We start from the raw sequence: 19,718 nt of genomic DNA on the forward strand, positions 1-19,718 counted from the left end.
AGGAAATGCTGCGTGCACCTGCCTGCCGCAGCGGGGAGAGGAGCAGTGCTTTGGGTTTTGTTGGGTGCGAGCACAGACTGTCAGCGGCGCAGCCTTGCCTGAGCTCCCTCCCTTTTGGGGGCCCACAAGACACACGATGCAAATGCAAATCTTGCAGTGAAGCCCCAGCTAAGACGATGAAGTCTGTCACGTTTGACTTCCACTGATAACAGTTCCACAGCTTTTCCTCAGCAATATTTTCAACCCAGTAGCGCTTATAAAATAACTGTGTACTCCTTAGAAGGCAAAAAGTGTGGATTACATTAGCTGCTCTGCCACTGATCTAATTTATAATCTTGGATTTGTCTCTTAATTCTCAGGAAGCCCATAAAGATGCTTCTGTTAGAGGCTTCACTGGAGCCTGGTCTCTGTGGCACCAGAGCTGGCTGCCGTGACCGGCTGCGTGAGCCTCCCGGGGCTGGGGCACGGCTGCAGAGATGGGACCCCACCAAAGCAAGGGGCGTTTCTCAAACTTTGCCGACACGGAGTCCCCAAGACTCGCCGGCACGCAGGGAAGTTCAGGGTGCGACTGGTCCTGTGGAAAACCGGAGTAAAAATGAACATAGCTTTGGTCTCGTCTTTGCAATACCACTGTACGTACTTGTTTGCTCAGTGGGTATACGTATTTGGAATTTTATATTTACAAAAAGGATGCGGAAAATCACAAGACATTAGTTACTGTTTAGAAAAAAGTTGGATACAAACGCATGCAGGCAGGGCGTGTGAACCTGGGTAGACAACAGTTTGCTTTAGGGGATGGAGGGTGCAGTGGGCCCCTTTCCCCGCCTGTCGTGCGTGGGGGCAGCCTGGGACTCGTGCGTGGGCTCTCCCGGGGGTAGGTGGGGGAGTGGGACGGGCTCTGCGGGAGCGCTGCAGGATGCCCGTGTCCTGCCTGATGCCCGCAGGTGAGCTCTGCCGCTTCCCATTGCCGGTGAAGCACGCAGGCAGCGGGCAGGGCTGCCATCCCGGCGGGTGAGCAGACGCTGCTCAGCTGCAGCGAACCCCCAGGAGTGCTCGGGAGGACCCTTCTTGTTCTGCCCCCCCCCCTCTCCCGGGCCGCCGGGGCCGGTGCTTTCCTCTGCCCCCTTCCCCTGCCAGCGTGCGCCTCCCGCTCAGGCCGACCCAGAGCGTTGTCCGTGCCACGTCCACGCCACCTCTCGTGTCCGTGGGAGTCAGGTTTGTTCACGCACAGGAGCTGGCTTTGGCAATTAAAGTACAGGTCCTTTTATTTTATTTTATTGTATTTTATTTTATTTTATTTTATTTGTCTCCTCTCCCCTACCCCCGCTTCTTTCTCCCCCTCTCCGAGCCCGGCCGGGACGCTCTCGGATGATCCCCAGGCGCGAAGCCGCGCTGCTCCCCCCCCCCCCCCCCCCCCCGCCGTTTCTCCTTTGCGGCAAAACTTCCCCGCGCACCCCGGCCGGGGGGCTGCCAGGCTCCGCCAGATCCCGCCGGTGCTGCCGCGGCGGCTCCATGCCGCGGCTTCGGGCCGCCCCGGCTCCTCCCCTCGCGGTGTGCGAGTGTGTGTGTGTGTGAGAGTGTGTGTGTGTGTGTGTGCGTGTGCGCCAGGGCCGCCGCCGCCGCCGTGCCTGCCTCTCCCAGCCAGGCAGCCAGCCGCGCCGCGCTGCTGGCGGCGGCCGGAGCGGGCGGCGGCGGCGGCGCTCCGCGAGCCCCGGGCGGCTCCGCGCGGCCCCGCGGCGGCCGCCGCTCCCCGCGGCGCCGCTGCCCATGCCGGCCGGGCAGCCCTAGCAGCGCCGGCTCGGCTCGGCTCTCCTCGGCTCGGCGCGGGGCGGGGAGGGGGCACCACTTCTCTGAGTCTCCCCGCCAGATCGTTATGGACCTATTCGACTTTTTCAGGGACTGGGACTTAGAGCAGCAGTGGTAGGTTTTTTCGGGTGCTTTGGGTGTTTTTTTTTTTTTCTGGTTTGGGGGTTTGTTTGGTTTTTTTTTTTTTTTTCCCCCCCCCCCCCCCCCGTCTCTCCACCCCTCTCCTTCTACCAGCTGCCTCCTTCCTCTCCTCCCTGCTCGCTCCCCCGGTGCCTTAGCCTTTGTTGAGGGGCGAAGCGCCCGGTGCCCGCCGGGGAGCGGGTCCGCGCTGCGCCCGCGGGGAGCCGCGCCGGGGCAGCCGCCGCCGGGGCCGGCCGGCTCCGGCCACGCTCCGCAGCCGCGCCGCCGGCTCCGGCTGGTGAGGAGCAGCCCGCGGTCCTCCGGCTGCGGGGGGCGAAGTTGGCCGGAGGGGGAGGAGAGGCAGGGGAAGCGGCGAAATGTGCCGGGGTGCCGGCTGAAACAGCAACAGCCGCGGCAGCCCCCCTCCCCGAGCGGGGAGCGGTGTGGAGAGGCGATGTTTTCCCCGGGATCGCGGCTTTGCTAATGTTGTGTTTGCTGCTGTCAGTGACAATATTCCTTTCACGGGGAGAAACCAACTGTAGTTTTGCTGTGTGGCACAGTTCAACTGTAGCCCTGGTCGGTGTGGGGGGTTCTGTTGCCGGTTTTGCTGGTTTCCTATTCTGGATGAAGCGTTATTGAAGTTAGTTTGGAAGTGGGAAGAGCAGTCCCCGTGATATTATAACAGGTTCTTTTTCTTTTTCTTCTTTTTTCTTTTTCTTTTTCTGTGGAATTTTAGGTTTATATTGCCCTGCAAATAAGTGCACACCTTGAAAAGGTCGGTGCATCTGTTTAAGTCTATTGTAAACTTGTTACCAAAGTGAATGTTAAGGAATTTTCGATGGGTGACAAGTAGCTGGGAAAGTTAGAATTTGGGTAGGTATTTAGTCACTTCCCCTGCTGGATAATGAGATTATGCTTATTCTTTGACTGTTTTTATTGGTTCTTTCTCTACTTTTCAATTTAGCAAATATAGTTAATTCTTTATGCACGGTAAAATTCAGTGGTTGGTTACTGCTTTGTTAAATGCTTTTAGGCTGGAGTGCAGTTTGCCAAGACAGAGAGAGACTAAAATACTGTATTTTGTGATCCTAATCTCTAAATGTCACACAGATTATACGTGTGTATGCATGTGCATTCGGACCTCACGTTTTGCAGAGGGTTTACTTTACTTTGTTGGTAATATAAAGGTATGTCTAGGAAAAAGATAACATATTTAGTTAATAACTATCATTTTGCCAAATGCAGTCTAACAGCTATGGTTGCAAATCCAAGATAATCAGAACCAAATACCTGTCACGTTCTATTTTACAGCAATTTGGAGTAAATCCTTGGAACCGTAAATTACACTGTATCAATATTAATCTGTAAGCAGGCGTTTTGGATCATGTGCATGTTTTATCAGCTCTGCATAAACCATCGTATTACATCTTTTAATAACCATGCTGTTGTTATTTAAAAGTAATAATCACAATAAAATTAGTGCTCAATTAAATATTATGCTTCTACCACACTATCTTTACTCTGCTACACTAATTTATTTTGCAGACAACTGATAACCACCGTATTACTACTCAAATAATATTTGCATACAATTTGCCTAATTTATAGTGTGGGTAACATCATTAATTTAATGGAAGCTGTTACAACCCAATATGTGGGTGCAGTTCAAATACTAAGCACATTATAGGTATTGAGTTTTAATGTTTGCTTAATAACTTACTTTCATTTGAGTATGGTTTTATGTGGATTTAGAGATGTGCATCAGAAAGAAGGGAACTCTTGTGCCTCTGTTTTTCCATAAAATATGAACATATTGCCACTCACTCTAGAAATTCCATTTGCTTGCTTTTGTGCAGTGAAATTTATTGGTTTTAGTGTTTTTAGGGTCCGTGAGGAAAGAACATTTTCACTTTGGCTGTTTCAAAGTGTTTTGATACCTATACAAACTCTCTATATTGCACAGGCGCTCGCACACAATTACTTATTGCAAAGATCAAGTTGGATTTAGCTTTTGATAATACAGTTAGTATATGGAAATGCACATGTATATAATATGTAGGTACATAATCTACACTTATATACAAACATTACACGTATTTTATTGTACATGTAAAGATTTCTGTCTCTGACAAGTAGTTGCGTTGCTTAAGGAGAGTTGAATTTAGCTCATCTATCCAAAAATATGTGCATGTGTATATATGTAACGTTATACATGCATCATCTCTACACACCCAGAAATAAGCATGCTCACCCATCAAGATTTATTAATTTTTGTCTGTGTATCCAATATGGTGTGGTTACTTCACAATATTTACAAATAAGTATATATAACATGATGTGTGAATTGCTGCTGCTTATTTTGAAACTGTCCTCCTTCCTTCTGTCTGTAAGCTGGCCTTTGTAAAATGTGTTTCACAAGCATTTATAAGGCAATTAGAGACCCTCTTCTGCATTCCTTGTAAACCCCAAACTTCTGCTAATCTGTGCTGCAGTGGCTGGCCATGAAGGCAAGCTCAGGCCTACAGTGTGTGTGTGGGTGTTCGTATGTATTGTCTGTATGCAAAGTACAACAGAAACATAGTTAGCCTGAGAAATATATATTTAAAAAGTATTTATAGCTTGAGCAGAGATTCTTTTTTTTTCTTTTTTTTCCTGATGAAAAGGTGTAAAGGTAATACTTTCTATGCATTGCCATTATATCAGGACATGACTGCCCAAAAGTTTGGGTCTTATGGGAAAAATACAGTTAATTTTTTCCCCCTGCAATGGAGGTATGTCTTTGTGTCGCTTCTTGAAACGTATTTTGTCAAAAAGTGTCTGAGTTACAGCATGCGCTGCCACTATGTGTGTTCTTAAATTCTCACCTGGCATTCCAGATGATTAGTGGGAGCTTTGTCTTGATACAAACTGCAGAATCAGCCCTTTAGTTTCCCGTATTAGGAGAGATCACAGTAGTATAAGAATGAGGCGTTTCATTGAACGTTCATCAAGAATGTGGTTGGGAGGGTAGCTGAGGGTTGGTGTGGGTTTTTTTGTTAACACTTGGGTAAAATGTGTAAAATAAGGCCACAAATATCCCAGTGAATGTTTTGCCAGACTTGAAAAGCTGAAAAAAACCCCAAACAATTTAAATGAATCTAAACTCTGGCTGAGGTGAAATGGCCAAAGCTAAAGTCTGCTATGATCCTGGATGAATAAGAAACGTTCACCTGGGCTTGCATTTAATATGAGCCATTCTATGAGGGAGAAAGGAAGGGAGATGGATATAATGAAAAGCTTGAATGCCTGTGTGCACCAAGGGGACCACTTGCTGTTAAAAATCAAATTTCATCTTTTAAATCACTTTCCACGCTTGTCTGTGGTAACCAAGTAAATGAAATCTTGAAGTGTCCTGGGACCATGTGGCTAGATTTGAGCCTGCTTATGGAGTAAGGTGGTGCCATTAATCAGCAGCTGGGAAACAGCAAAACCCAACAAAAACCCAACCACCCCAGAATATACAGCTCCTCACACAAACAAAGGCAGAGAGATTCATGGTTTCTGTTACATTTATTGTCGTTGGTATTAATATTTTTTAACTCCCCCAATCTTTAAAAAAGTGGAAGTCGAGAAAATACTTAGCGGGAAAATGCGTGCTGAGGTATTGAGGCAAAGGGAAATAAGATCAGCAGGTAAGAGTATCATTGTAGCTCTGTGGTTGTAATGGGGAAGACTTCTCGCTGCAGAGAAACAAGCCTCTTCGTTTTTTTCTTTTTTGTATTACGTATCACGAGTAGCCTAATTACAGCAAAACCAGCAAACTGCCAGTTATACAGGAAGAGGCTTAAACTCACTAAACTGTTATATAAATAGAAAGTTCAAAGGTCTGTTTGTGGCTGACAAAGCTGAGAACAGGCCATCTGTGGGCCAGGTTCCTCTCCTGTATGAATGCAAAAACGTACTGCATGCCACGGCAGCGCGTTGTTTCAACGTAGTCCTCAACCTGGAGGGGGTGATCCTGCTCTCCAGACAAAGGTGAACTGTTTCAGTTCCAGCCTTGGGTATTTCCCCCCCCTTCACCCACCTTCCCCCTTCCTTCTTTGCCTTGTGCCTCTGCAGAAGACCTTCTCAGTTACTGTTCTTTCACCAGGGTCTGTAATAGCTCACTAAATGAAAAGTCTTCTGAACGTGGAAACAGTGTTGTGTTTCTGATGGGAATGTGTGAAATAGAGTAGATAAGCTCTTTGGGAATTAGACTGATTTTTTTTTTTTTTTTTTTTTTTTTTTTTTGGGGGGGGGTGATAATGAGCGCATTAGTATAGGAGAAAGTCACTTTTTGAATGGATTTCTATAAGGTTTTTCTCCCCCTTCCTTTCTTCTCCTTAAGAAATATTACAGTGGATTTGTGTTACAGGCATCCCCAAGTAATTATTTGAAAATGTTTCATTTTCAATTTGCTTTGAAAGTGTAAATGGATGGATTGTGTGGCTGCTGGTGGGTGGGTGAGGGGGATTAGATGCTGTCAAAACAAGCAGCTGAGGAAGACCAAAAATAGTCTTGGGCCAAAACCTGTACTTGAAGTACATCCTGATTTAGTAATTCTTCCCTGACTGATATTGAACTCCATGGAGTGTAAATCTTAAAAGAATTTGGCCGTTTGCAAACATTAAGTTCACATCTATCCTATGAGGCAAAATTACTATCAGTTTAACAGCATTTGAATTGTTTTCCTAATGATTCATTCAAGAATTTAATGACTTTTAAAATATACAAATTGGGATGGAGAGTAGACAGCTCAGATACTGTTCAGCTATTCTGAAGCCAGGCAGAACTTCAGAGCATTTAAACACTTTGTACGTGAATGCCAATTATATTGTTCGGGATTTTCTTTTAGAGTAAAAGATGGTGTTGTGATGCAGGTCCTTCAGTCAAGCAGAGTTGTTCCTTTTGTCTGTCTGACAAGACTGTCACTGCAACCTGGAATTTAATTAAATAATTTAAGGGGAAAATGAGACATTCTGTGAAGTATTAAGTTGAATAAATATACAAAATGATCTCTGAAAAAACGAGTGGACACTGCTGGTCTTTTTGAGCTCCTTAGGACTGAGACGGCATGCTCCAGTGTCGTGAAAGGAGTGTTATGATGCTTTTTGTGTTATGAGGCCCAAATTCTGTTTTGATCCGAGTCAAGCAAAATTCCCATCATGCGAGGTGGGATAAAATTGGCTCTGAGACTTGGAAAAAGCATGTGGGCCTTAATATAGCAGGGTCGATAGGCAGGTATGTAGCTTTAAGCACACAAGCAGTCCTACTGAAACAACTCTCAAATTAAGTTTTACTGAACTGGGTTCTTGATCACTCCCAAAATGCTCAACGTGTTTTACTAATGACTAAACTCCAGTTCTCCATGTGTTTGGTAATGGAAACTGATGTTATTTTTGACTGTATAGTACACATCCATTTGCCTGAAATCTATCAGCAGTTTTACATGATTGCGCAAATAACTGGGCAGCCAGAAAGAATGCAAATATTAAATCTCATTTAAAAAAAAAAATCTGGAAGAATTCTAGGAAACGTTTTATACACTGAACCCATGAAGTATGTGGAATAAGCATCTAAACAGATAGACCCCATCCTGTATTTCCTTGGTGCCTTTAGTTTGAGGTAATAGAATTTCTTTGTGTAGAGGACTTGAAGGATTGGGCTCCTGGATGGTTGTTGAATGTATATAACCAATAAATACCATAGAGTACCCATGTCTTCCTCCAGCTTGGACCTGAGCCAGTAGCCAGTGACGTCAATGGAGATGGTCCCAGTTGACTTCAGAGAGTACTGGATTTGACCCTGTTTTGGCCAAAAGGCAGACTTCATGAAATGTGAAGCAACTCTGTAATGACCAGGATCAGCAAGGCACCTTGCACACACTTAATACTATGCATGTGGAAAAACTCCACAGAGCCCAATTCTGAACCTGTCTAATTCAAATTTACTGCCTTTCTTTTGAGAAGAAAGAAAAGAAAAATGGAGAGGAAAGCTTGAATCTTTTCTCTTGGTTGCAGTTAACAGAATGGATTTTATAAAGCCATCAAACATCTATTAACACTGAAAACTGAAACTGCCACAACTCTGGGTTTTGCAATGTTATGAATTCTTTCTTAAGCATTGAAAAAGAAGACAGTAAATCCAGTAATATGTCAAGTTAGTATAACCTTCCAGACCACTCATAATATAATATAGTCAGGAAGTCACAACAGTGACTCAAAGACAGCTCTTTCATCCTTTTATTGGTACTGAATGTTCTGTATTGATGCTTTGTAACCAAAATATTTGTTTAAATTGTTCAAATAGCTTTGGTCAGAGGTCAGAAGGTGTGTTACTCCTGACTAATGGACAACTGTAGAGATAAAAAATGAGAGGAAGGATGGCAATGTGCATGTCAGTAGCTTTTAAGCTCCATTTTGAGTAACTTCTAATGATACAGTTTGACCAAAGATTCTCACAAAGGGCATGTGATATTCCATCCACATTTGCGAGTGAAGATTTTGGGGAATGAGCTGGGGGGGGTTGTTTTCGAAAACTCTGTACTGGAGCCCAGTCTTGCAGAAACTTGAATTGCATATTGCTCCTTAATTTCAACAAGACTGCCGTTGAGTGCAGTCAGTGTGATGGGTTTAGAAGGTGGGGCTCGTAGTACTGAAAAATAATATGGAACTAGAGAGCTGAGGTAAGGGAATAAACCAAAACTTCCTGCAGTTAACTTCCCAGCAGTTACGAACTATTTTATCATGAAGAGAGTGTTTTTCAACTCGTACATAGCAGATCCACACCATAAATTATTATGACTTTTAAACAAAGGTCTAGTCAGTAGTTTCTTCTTCTGTAAAACTTTATATCACATTTTAATGACATCTTATGAATGTGTTCAAATCAAGCCACTGAGAGAAGAAAACTCTTATTTGGGGAATTTTTTCTTTATGTGACATCAGCAGTTAATCTGTGTCTTTTTACTGGAGATTATCGATGAGTCCTTATTCCAGGTGATTTGAGATGGTGAGGTTTAAGGAGAGTTGGAGATGATACCACAACTGGAAGCTGATTTTCATTGTAGGTGACACAGAGAGTGAGGGAATGCCATTTACTACGTACAATGTGTAAGTCTTGTTTAGTGAGGAGCTGTAGTCAGCAATTCAGATTCCTGACTCAGATGCTGCATGGTGCTACCAGTTATAGTAAGACATGAGTAGCCCACTCATAATTATATGTTTTTATAGGGGTGGGGTATTAACAACCAGCAAAGAAGAAAACGAGATAGAGCACCAAGTTAAAAATCACTCAGTTGTTCCTTTGACAAGTATTATAATAGCTATTTTTGTATCGCTGTGGGTGTACATAAGTAAATTCTGTAGCTCTACATTGCTTTCAGTGCCTGGGGCTCAAACCTGCAGATGTCTTACTACTGAGACTAGTGCTTTTTCCTTATGGCACTTTGCATGAACTATTGTCAGAATTCAGCTGTAGTTTAAAAGTTTCCTTCTTGGTCATTCAAGTGTAGGCCCTTATGATAGGTGATGGTATTGGCATCCTACAAAGTGACAGACACCTAAAAGTAAGACTGGGTAAAAACGGAGCAGTACTTGGTGGCTTGTGATCTGTGCTGAGAAGATGGCTTCGCAATGGAATGTTTTTCATTTAAAATATTTTTAGGTCTGAGGGTAACAATCCATTATGTAGGTCTACTTGTTCTTGTTTCGTCCTTTACCGTGTCACTGGTTTAGGTCCAGATTTCGTTTGTGAGGGAAAAAAGCAAACAACTGTTAGTAGAGAAAGCAAATGCAAAGCTTTAAATATAAAATCAGGAAATATAAAACGTCATTAAGGTTGCCAGTTCCCATTTATTTCAGTCTCCTGTCATAAGGGAAACTAAGATCCTGCAGTAGTACGGTGTTCAGGTGAGTCTGTGTCTATGCTGCAGGCGGTAGCCATGCTTATAGTTGAGAATGTAGTATTCAAGACCTGGAAAAATATATGCCTGTTGATTATGGACCTCTTTGTCTGCATAGAGGCCAGCATGCGAGATGATTTCAGGGGACTTAATTTCAGAAGGTTGCACACTTTTTAGGTCCCTGTCCTGAACTCTCAGGTGAGGCACCCATAGCTTGGGGTAGCCAATTCATGTATAAAAACTTTAGGCTGTTCTTTTGAATGTGGGGGTGATTTTTCTTCCAGTTTCTTTCCCGTAGAACAATGGAATGACATTCTTCCTGGTGTTTCCTATGAAGAATAATGATGAGGAATTATCTTCTCTGTCTACAAGTGTTTAAAAACTCATTAGTTAGGGTCCCTGAAAGAATTCCAATACAAGTCAGTGGGTGTGGTGAGCCTGATTGTAATGGGAAGCGGACTGGGCCCTGGGGCTGGTGGTCAGCAGGGAGGCAGAGCTGTAAAGAATACTGTGCATATGCTATAGTAAGCATTTTCATAGATCTCCTCTGTGGGAGAGGACAATGGCTTTGGAGCTCATATTTACTCAAAAAGCAGCCCTTTGATTTTCATGGCTTTATGCTTCATTGCACATTGGAAAGCCCATTTGTCTTCACCAAGCCTTTGAAGAGGGATAGGTGAAGGGATTGAGGCATTGGCCAATGGCTGAGGGTAGCGGTTGCTTGGAGAAGGAGCTGAGTTGCCTTGCTTTTTTTGGTAATACGTGGCAGACTTGTCATCCTTTTTAAGTTTGCTGAATCAAGGTGAATATATATTTAGGAATAGAACACGGATTCTCTTGCTGGTTCTGCCACTAGCTGCTTTACTGCCTTTGGAAAGTCACTTTGTGTCTGTCAAAGTGGGGTAATGATATTTACATCTTTGGTAGTTTGCCTTTTTCTTTTTTTTTTTTTTTTTTTTTTTGTTCAGGTGGAAAGCATGAGAGAGAAGGGCCAGCTGTGTAGTTACCTTTATCTGGTGTCTCTGTTCACTTTTTCATCTTCCTGCGGGTCAGCTGGGAACTGTTTTTGACATTTTCTCTACTCTGAACTTCACTCTAGCTATATAGTCCTTCACTAGCTTGCTAGTACTGCATTACCTACAAGAAGAGCAGTGTTGACGCAGATTGTCTGTGGCATAGCTTATGCGCTGGGATCCTTTGTTGGATGCAACTTTTGTGCTGATGATGTCAGACACATGTTTAGAAAAATGGGGTGACATTTCTGGCCACAGACCTTTCAAGCGATATTGATTTATGTCTCTCTGCTTTACCTCCTTTTGTAAACTGAGAAGAATAACATCTCGGAATTTTACTGGTAGACTGAGGCATTTTGCAGAGAAGTCATTGTAATTACCCCTTCTTACACATGGGGGAATGGAAAGAGAGGAGCGAAGTGACTTGCAGAAGGACTCGGCGTTGGTCAGGACTGCTGTCAGCTGAGTTCCAGTTCACTGCTTGCCCACTCTGATGGGTATATTTTCCTATTCTGCAGGGGTGTGATGAGGTTAAGTCCCTTAATGTTTATGAATGTCTATGGTGATAGAGCAAGACAGGAACCTAGGCAGATATATTAGTAGGGGAAAGGCAAGCCCTTAAAGAGAAATGGTAGGATTTGGGCAGAGCATATCTGCAAGAAAAGGTAATCAAAGCAGAGAAACTCTTCTGAAGGGCAGAATTTATTTACAGTGTGCATATTTGATATAATTTATCCTCCTCTCAGCTGGACAGCGAAGGCCATGGACCTTTCAGAGACGGAACGATCTTGTTACTCCAGAAGACTTGTCATTTCCTGGGTCTTATAGCAAAGCTTTGTATATGCAGCTGTAGCTTAAGTAAACGTCATGTCTTGGATGCTTCACTGAATAGTACATCCACACTTTTTCTGAAGCATTGTTGCTCTTTGAGCCAGCTGCCTTTGTTTCTAGCAGACTGCTGCTTTGTTGGTTAACCCTGGGCATGAGTTTTCTTCACATATGTTATTAGACTGAACATATTTTCTGTTTATACCACTTGGGGATACAAATTACTGCGTTGCGTTTAGCAAACGCTAGGAAAAGTACATCTTTGTGATGTAAAAAAAAAAAAGCAAAATTTTAATCGAAAGTCCGTCTTTCAAGGTTCAAAAGAAAACAGCTAGCAAAAACAATTGATGGTCTTTATTTTTATGTCCTGGAAAAGCAGGAGGTATTCACACATATGTGTTTCAGTAGATTATGTTGGTGGAATTTGGTTCTGAAATTAACAACGGGCTTTTGAAGAAGGGAATGAATTTTGATGAAATCCTGTGTCTCATTTTAAGGCAATTAGATTATTAGTAGCATACATGCTTTGAAGTATCGCCTTTATGGCTTTGATAGTTGTCTGTTGGCCAGTGAACTTGCACTGGAGGGCTGAGCCAAAGGCCGCTGCAGCCGGTTAAAGTTTTCCATTGATCTAGTAAACTCTACAACATACTTAGCCAGAGCTTCCTTTGCTTTCTCACTCAATTTCTGGAGAAGATGACCTTTACCTACAGTGTGGTAGAGCTCCAGAAACATTATGCAATCTATTACAATATTTTTCTTACTGCTCGGTCTTTTTGTCTCTCTTTAAAGAGCCCTTGCCCAAACTGACTGTTCTTTAATGTGCACATGGAGGGATCATAGATAAGGGAGGAACATAATTAAAGAGGGTTTTGTAGGAAAACACCTGTGTGCTTGTTCAGAATCATACAGCCCCATAAGCAGGACATTGAGCATGTTTGGATCGTAGACCATGACTAGGTGTTATCCTCATCAGGATAATAAATAATACACTTCTCTGTCACTTCACTCTGCCTGTTTTTTTCCCCATTACCCAAGACAAGCTGTTGTGTGAGAATTTTGCCTGGTTGTAGACTGCTCATGAATCTTGCAGTACATGACATGCAGACATCTAACAAACATGACTAGAAACTGCATAAAGTACACAGATATAACACAGAAGTCATATGTTTGAAAACACATTAGAGCTCCACAAATAACCTGATATCTAGAAGGCTTTTTTTCTCCTGTATATCCATAACCAAGCTGCATTTCAACCAGATCAGGGTTATTTTAGATTTTGTAATGATTCTCGCTTGTGTAAACTCACACAATCTGCCTGCAAATTCAACTTCAATGATAAAAGGTCTCATCAAAAAATTGAGGCAGGCTAGAATGTTTGGTTAAGATTTAATATCTTTCTAACTAATTATAACGCAGTGTCAATATATGCTCTAATATCTGTGAAAAGAAAAGGAACATAAATGATACAGTTCCATTGTACCAGGTCTTTTGTAAACAACGGTTAGGTGGATGTCTGAAGCAAGGGCGAGAGAATTGATAAACCTATTCCAAAGGGCTTGAAAAGTTGAAGTGAATTCTAAATGTAGATTAGGAGCAAATGATGACAGCCAAGGCAGCATTACCTCAGTTGATTAATTTATAAGGATACTGGTCAATGATTTTAACCAACAGCTATGCATAGTAGAATCCTAATGGGATCTGTCTGTTAAGATTACATAAAGTAGAGCATTTGATTTATTTCATAGCTTTCCAACGCTCCACTTTAACTTCATACAAATAATGCATTAGTCACACTGGATAAAATGGCGTATTGAATAAAGTTGTGATTTTGTCTGCTGCTTATAATCTGATTTTTATAAAGGATTAAGTCTGTTTTAGTAGTTTATTCATATCATAAAAGAGATTGTCGGTTGAATGAAATCTTTACATCTGCCACTATCTATCTCATTAGAAAAGACAGTAACATAAAGTTCCTCATTTCCTCCCAGTCTGTTTTATCCCCTGGTGTGTCTGAGTGTGTATATCTTCTGTACATGTTTGTATATTATAATGTCAGTGTGTTTTCGAAGTTGTGGTTAAGACTGCGTCACAGCTTTGGGGGGGGTGATTTGAGGGGTTATAAACGTTCTGGCAAAGAAAATACCCAGCCAGGAACAAACGTGGGATGTGGCAAGGGGTTACTGTCAAAAATCTGAAAATGATGGCTTTTAGCAGCATGGCCATGTGTGTATGCATTGCCAGATTCAGCAAGGTATTTAAGTACCCGCAGTACTTTACTGCGAGTGTGCCTACGTCAGTGGACGCAAGTGCGCGCTTAATGATAAGCGCATGTTGACTTACGGCTGATTTAAGAGGACGTGAAGGTTGGGCGCTCGTCTGAACTTAAAAGTGAATTGTCAGTTGTGATCAAACGGTCCAACTGTCACTCATCTGTCACGGTTCCAGTGGTTTCTAAAACATTCTTCTAATTCAAATGCATGGTTGTTGGTTTTATTAAGCTAAATATTTAATGCAGAGCTACAAATTTAGGCATTTTTATCCGTTGTTGCTGGAATGTTGGCTTATTGTTTGTGTGTGTTTTATTCCTTTTGTTTAAACGTGTGTCATTGACAGGATGCTGCTGTTAGAATTGACAGTTGTTCTCACGTAGATCTTTAAAGTCAGAGCAGCAGATGATCTTTTCATAGATCTTGCCATTTCTGTTGAATCCCATTAAGTGTTTAGGGCCAGACTGGGTCTTCTGAACATGAAGTTTCTGATGCTGAGCAGAGAGGTAGTATCCAGCTCTTTTAGTTGCATTTTTAGTCAGAAAAGCAGATTCTGAGGATCTTGGTTTTCCCTTCTGAGGGCTTGCTGAGGTTGAAGCGTCTTCATTCACATTTTCATTTGTTGATACATGTTGCAGTTTTACTGGCTCTGGTGTTTCAATCTTGGCTCCTTTTCCCACATACTTCGAATCAGTAGGAGTATTTTGATATGTGTAGCGAGCTGCTTGCAAGCTTTGGTTGCAAAGGCAGTGGGAGCAGCGGTAGCGCCGGGGTGGGCAGGGAGATTTGTGCCGGGCTCTGCCCTTGCAGGGGGCCTTGGCTCGCTGAAGTGTTAATACAGGATTACACCCGTTTGACTTCCAGCGCAGGACTGGGCCTGTCTCTGACTCCAGCAAGCTTCTCGAACAAGACTTTAAGAATCACGTATCATTCATCGGCCCACTTTGTTTTAGGAGAAATGACAACAGGACCTAGCTCTTTGCTCCGCACTGGCCGTTTTCTCTGCAGCGGTGGCGCGCTCACTGACTGAGCCGTACAGTCCCAACTGAGTCATTTTTTGCTTAAATTGTGTTCGTTACTGAAATTGAGGGAAAAAACCCTTTACTTGTCATGAAAGTGGTTTTGATTGTGAGTACATTCCCATGATGCAGAATGCTCCTCAGAAGGGCAGTAATGTTTGCTAAGGCGGAGGTACACCCTGCGTTGTAATTTTTGGGGCCAAATCCGGGGATTATGCATGGGTTGGTTTGCCGAGGGCAGGTAGTTTCCATTTGGTGTTGCTGAATGAACAGTGCCCTCTTTCTCAGCTAAATTTAAGTATCCTCTGCAGCAGGTTTACCTACGCGCATGAAGCAGCTCTAATATCTCTGGCCTTGCTTTAAAAATGGGTAGTCATAAGAAGGAGGGACAGCTCCAGCATGCACTGGTGTGTGGCTCCAGTGGCACTGGGGGAGGTGGGCATCGCAGGTGCCTCAGGAGCCAAGGGAGCCTTCCCCAGCCACCCTCCTCTCCAGCAAACTGGGCCTGTTGGAGAGGTCATCCTGGAGCTGCACGTGGCTGGAGCACACGTCCATCACTGCTGTCGGAGAGTGTCCAAACCTGGCACCGTCGGTCTGCACAACTATTGAAATGGAAGTATTTGTGAGCTTTCTCACATACGTAGTAGCATAATTTCAGGGGTGGAAAGCACGTGCTGGTTACGTACGGTTCTAGTTGCTATTCAAGAACGTGAGCTGACGCGGGACCCGCGGTTTCGTTATACACTGAGGACTAATGCAACCTTCCAGCACTCAGTTAACAAATTATCCTGTGAGATGGTTACGGCAGTAAGACACAGCATAAGTATTTGAATATGAAAGAGCAGTGCCACAATGTTTATTTTCTGTGAGGAGTACTGCTGTATCTCTGAATAAACAGACAACAGCCTTTTATGGGAGATTTTTGTTGTATTTTATTTGGCAGCTGTTTGTCTTAATAGGAATTCTTCAATAGTATTTATTGTATTTTGTGCTGGTAGGGGGGAGAGCCAAAGCAGAATCTGAGCAGTTTTACTTGCTTTACTCATGAACAATAAGAAAATATTGCTGTATTAATTACTGTTGTGCTTTATTGGCAAAAATAAAGAGATCCTATAATATGAAATTGCTAATATAAGAAAGGCTTTGATTTTCTCATTAGCACAGGATATTTTGCATCTGTTCTGGTTCATGAGTGCATTGTCGGCACTTAAATAATAATAATGACTCAGTAATGAATAAGAATAACAACAAATAGGCATGTGAGTATGCAGGCAGTCAGGCACCCTCCGGTGTTTATCAGTAGGTTGGTTTTGGAGGTCTTGCAAAATGAGCTGTTCCCATATGCCCATTCAGATTTTCTTAGATCATTGCACAGCCCGGAGATTCATTTCACTGCTGACATGGCTGGGTTATATACAAGCACTTTTTTTCATTGTGTGTCAGGAGTAGAGTGTTAAAGTCCTCACTTGAAATGGAAAATGTATGTTTCTTCCACTTAGAAACATTTAAGTCTATTTTTCCTCATTTCTTTTTTCTTTTTTTTTTTTTTTTTTTGTGAATAGTCTTAAGTATCTCATTGTCTTGAATTTGTGAAAATACCAGAGCTCTGGATTGTTCTGCCAGTCTTTCAAGTATGTTCTTAAATATGTAGGCTGGAAACACCTTCACTACAGTTCAACTCCATTTGTATCAAATTGTCCCTGCTTCTGTAGTTACTGCTACAAAGACAGATAATGTTAAACTAATGTTTGCAGTCTGTCTTGAACATCAAAAAGCCTAGGAATCTAAAATTAAGGTTCAAATTCTGATTGACTCTTTAGTTTATAGCACTGTCTCACCTTTTATGAAGTCACCTGCCTGCCTGTATAATATGCCACACAGTACAATTTATGGATTTTATATTTTTCCAGGTCTTATCTAATGCTGAATATTTAAGAACAGTGATAAGTGAAGCATAGCACAATACTCCCTTTATTGCTAAAGCAGTGGCTAATTTCATCAAAGAATGTTAACTTTTAGCCTTATTCGCAAAATAATATGGACTAATGATGTGGCTTAATGGTTCTGGGTTTACGCTAAGAGAAAAGGAAAATGCTTAGTTCAAGTTGGGGGGAAAAAAATCAGCAATTATGCATTGAGTTACTGTTTTCTTAAAACACTACTCTGCATTGTAAATTATACCCTTATGACCCTGCAGCTCAAGAGAAAGTCACAAAAAGTGTGTGTGTGCATAAACAGTGATCTGGAATTTGACAATGCTGGTCAAAATACGTAAAGTTCTGGGCTGACAGACAAGAGGGCATCTTCTGTGTGAAGGGTCTAAATTGTACCTGCCACTTAATGCCATTAAAAGACTACCTTAAAAAAAAAATCACCAAAAAGTGGCATTATTGATTGCTCCAAGTGATACTTGCTTTAAGAAGTCTGCGTGTGTTAATGTGCACTTTAAAAATATCTGTGAAGCAAAGGAAAGCGAAAGTGGATATTTTTTTTTCCTTATTGATTAAAATTATTTTTTGGTCCAACAGCCCTTAACTATAATGGCACAAACCTTACAATACATGCATGGTTAAAATAAAACAGCAAGGGAGGAATTAAAAAAAAAAAAAAAAGGAAAAAAAAAACCCAAAAAACAACCTTCCCCTCCAACTAAAACAGTTCAGCCCTGGATAAGGCAAAAGAAATTGGTAAAGCAAGTAGTTTAATAGCACATGACCTGTAAAGTACTTAAAGTGATCTGTGAATGGAAGCTACCCTAAGTCTGCTTCTTGTCACAGTAATTTGTCTGGCTTAAGGGCAAAATAAGTGGGTCTCCTTGGCAGTACAAGAGCAAGTAGATCACCAGGTAAGATCAGATAGGAGTCTCTGGTGGTAACAACAGAATGACAACAAAGCCCTTCTTTTGACACCATTTCTGCTGCTGTTACTGCTGTTAATAAGTGTGCTAATTATCATGAACCTGATAAGGCTTATATTAATTGACTGAACTAAATGTAAATTCTGGCTAAATAGAGAATAGTTTAGTAGACTTGACAGGTGCTGGTTTGCTTGGCTGCTGTGTTAAGAGTAAAGGCATGCTTCAAAACAAAATAGCTATATTTTAACCCTTAGATTTTGGGGAGGCTTAAAATATTCAGATTTGACTCCTAAAATAGAAAAGCTTAAGGTTTTCAGAGTATCTTCTGCCTTTCTCCACTGTCCTCTGATAGTTTATGCAAGTGCAATTAGTTCTTACGGTTTTTGTATTGCAGTAAAATCCCTATGTAATCATTTGTCACGTATTTGCATGGACAGAGTAGTGTGGCCTAACTGTTCAGTCTCCAGACGCTATTACAGTAGTAAATGTTGGATAATAAATAGCAACAACAACCAGTCTGATGGCTGTAGACTAGATCTGGAGTTCCAGTTAGAGGGCACTCTGCTTTGGGTTTTTGGGCAGATCATCTCTGTCTCTCCCTCACTCTGTACATTTGTAAAATGGATACTGTAGTATACACTTGGCTTTAGAGGTGGTTTAGTGCGTGCCTAGTAGTTGTGAAGATACTTTGAGGTCTGTCAAATATCTTTCATGTGTCCAAGCACAACAGTATTAAAGTGCTCTTCTTTTGTCTGGGAAGAGGGTATTTCCTGACTTGCAGAAGTGTTTAAACGCTCAGTATTTTAAGTGTAGACATGGAAATGGACATGGAAGAAACAAACATGATACCTCTGGTGGTAAATGTCACAGACGTTCTTTGGAAATGCTGGAATATTTATAGCATATTTTATGTATTCTATAATTAGGCATTGCCATTAGTGCACACGACCTCTTCATTTTAATTGTCAGGAGACCTTGTCACACAATAACACGTGCTGCAGCATGCTGCAAGAGCAATTGGCTTTTGTAATTTCTCAGCTACATTTTATTACTTTTTAAAATGTTTTAATTCTTTTTGCCCTTCTCCCTCCAGTAATCATAACGTTCATGTGTAAGGCAGACAGCTCTGGAAACCAGTGTCCTCTGCGTATCAAGAGGCCTTGGAAGAATGAGGTTCTTCCTCTGTGCTCGATGAGGTTCTGCTTCTGCGCTCAATGAGATTCTTCCTCTGTGCTCAGGTCTGGCCACTTCCAGAAGTAAGGGGATTATTTCAGTCCCCCTTGTTCCTGTACTTGATGCCCACTGTAATCTGAGTGATGCTTGCTAGGGACTGACTTTTGTATTCATTCTTGCTATATAATACTCGCCCTCAAAAAACACTCCCAAAGCAATCTCCCACCACCAACCCAACAAAAAGCAAACCTATCGTGATGCTTGTGCAGTTTCAAGGCTCTGTAATCTCACTGTGAATGGGGCTGGAGTGGTACCTCAGAGTTAGTTTTGATGCACGTGGGATAAAAATAGCTGCGTGCTTTCTGCCTTGTGCGTGCCACCTGTTCCAGTGAAAAGAGGAAGCCTTAGTTGCTTATAATGGTCATGAAACTAGCTGCATTTTACTGAGATGTACAGGTGCAAATAACCCCCTATTTTAAAATATGTAAGGTAATAAATTGGCTGTTGAGAAATTAGATTGCAGCTGGACTCATTTGCAGAGTGAGGGTGGCTTATTTCTCTGGGTGCTCCCTTTTCTATCAGTGCATGGTAATTACCAGACGTTACACTTTACTGTGGATTACAAGATCATCACATGCTTTTACTATGTGCAGTGCTTTATTGAAGCTATCCTGCATTATGTCTACAAAGTTTCAAAAAAAAAAGGGGGGG

General features: G+C 42.3%; 1 protein-coding gene across 1 annotated transcript in view; it reads left to right on the top strand.

Annotated features, from left to right (window-relative positions):
• The first annotated feature begins 1,749 nt into the window (after positions 1-1,749).
• The window catches only part of AFF2 (AF4/FMR2 family member 2), a 350,925-nt gene continuing 332,956 nt past the window's right edge, over positions 1,750-19,718 (top strand). Inside the window, exon 1 of the mRNA XM_029996601.2 lies at positions 1,750-1,920. Within this exon, the coding sequence (XP_029852461.1) occupies positions 1,874-1,920 (47 nt within the window). The 5' untranslated portion in view covers positions 1,750-1,873. The remainder of the gene's footprint in view (positions 1,921-19,718) is intronic.

Source organism: Aquila chrysaetos, chromosome 21, assembly GCF_900496995.4.
Source record: "Aquila chrysaetos chrysaetos chromosome 21, bAquChr1.4, whole genome shotgun sequence".
NCBI classification, from domain to species: Eukaryota; Metazoa; Chordata; class Aves; order Accipitriformes; family Accipitridae; genus Aquila; species Aquila chrysaetos.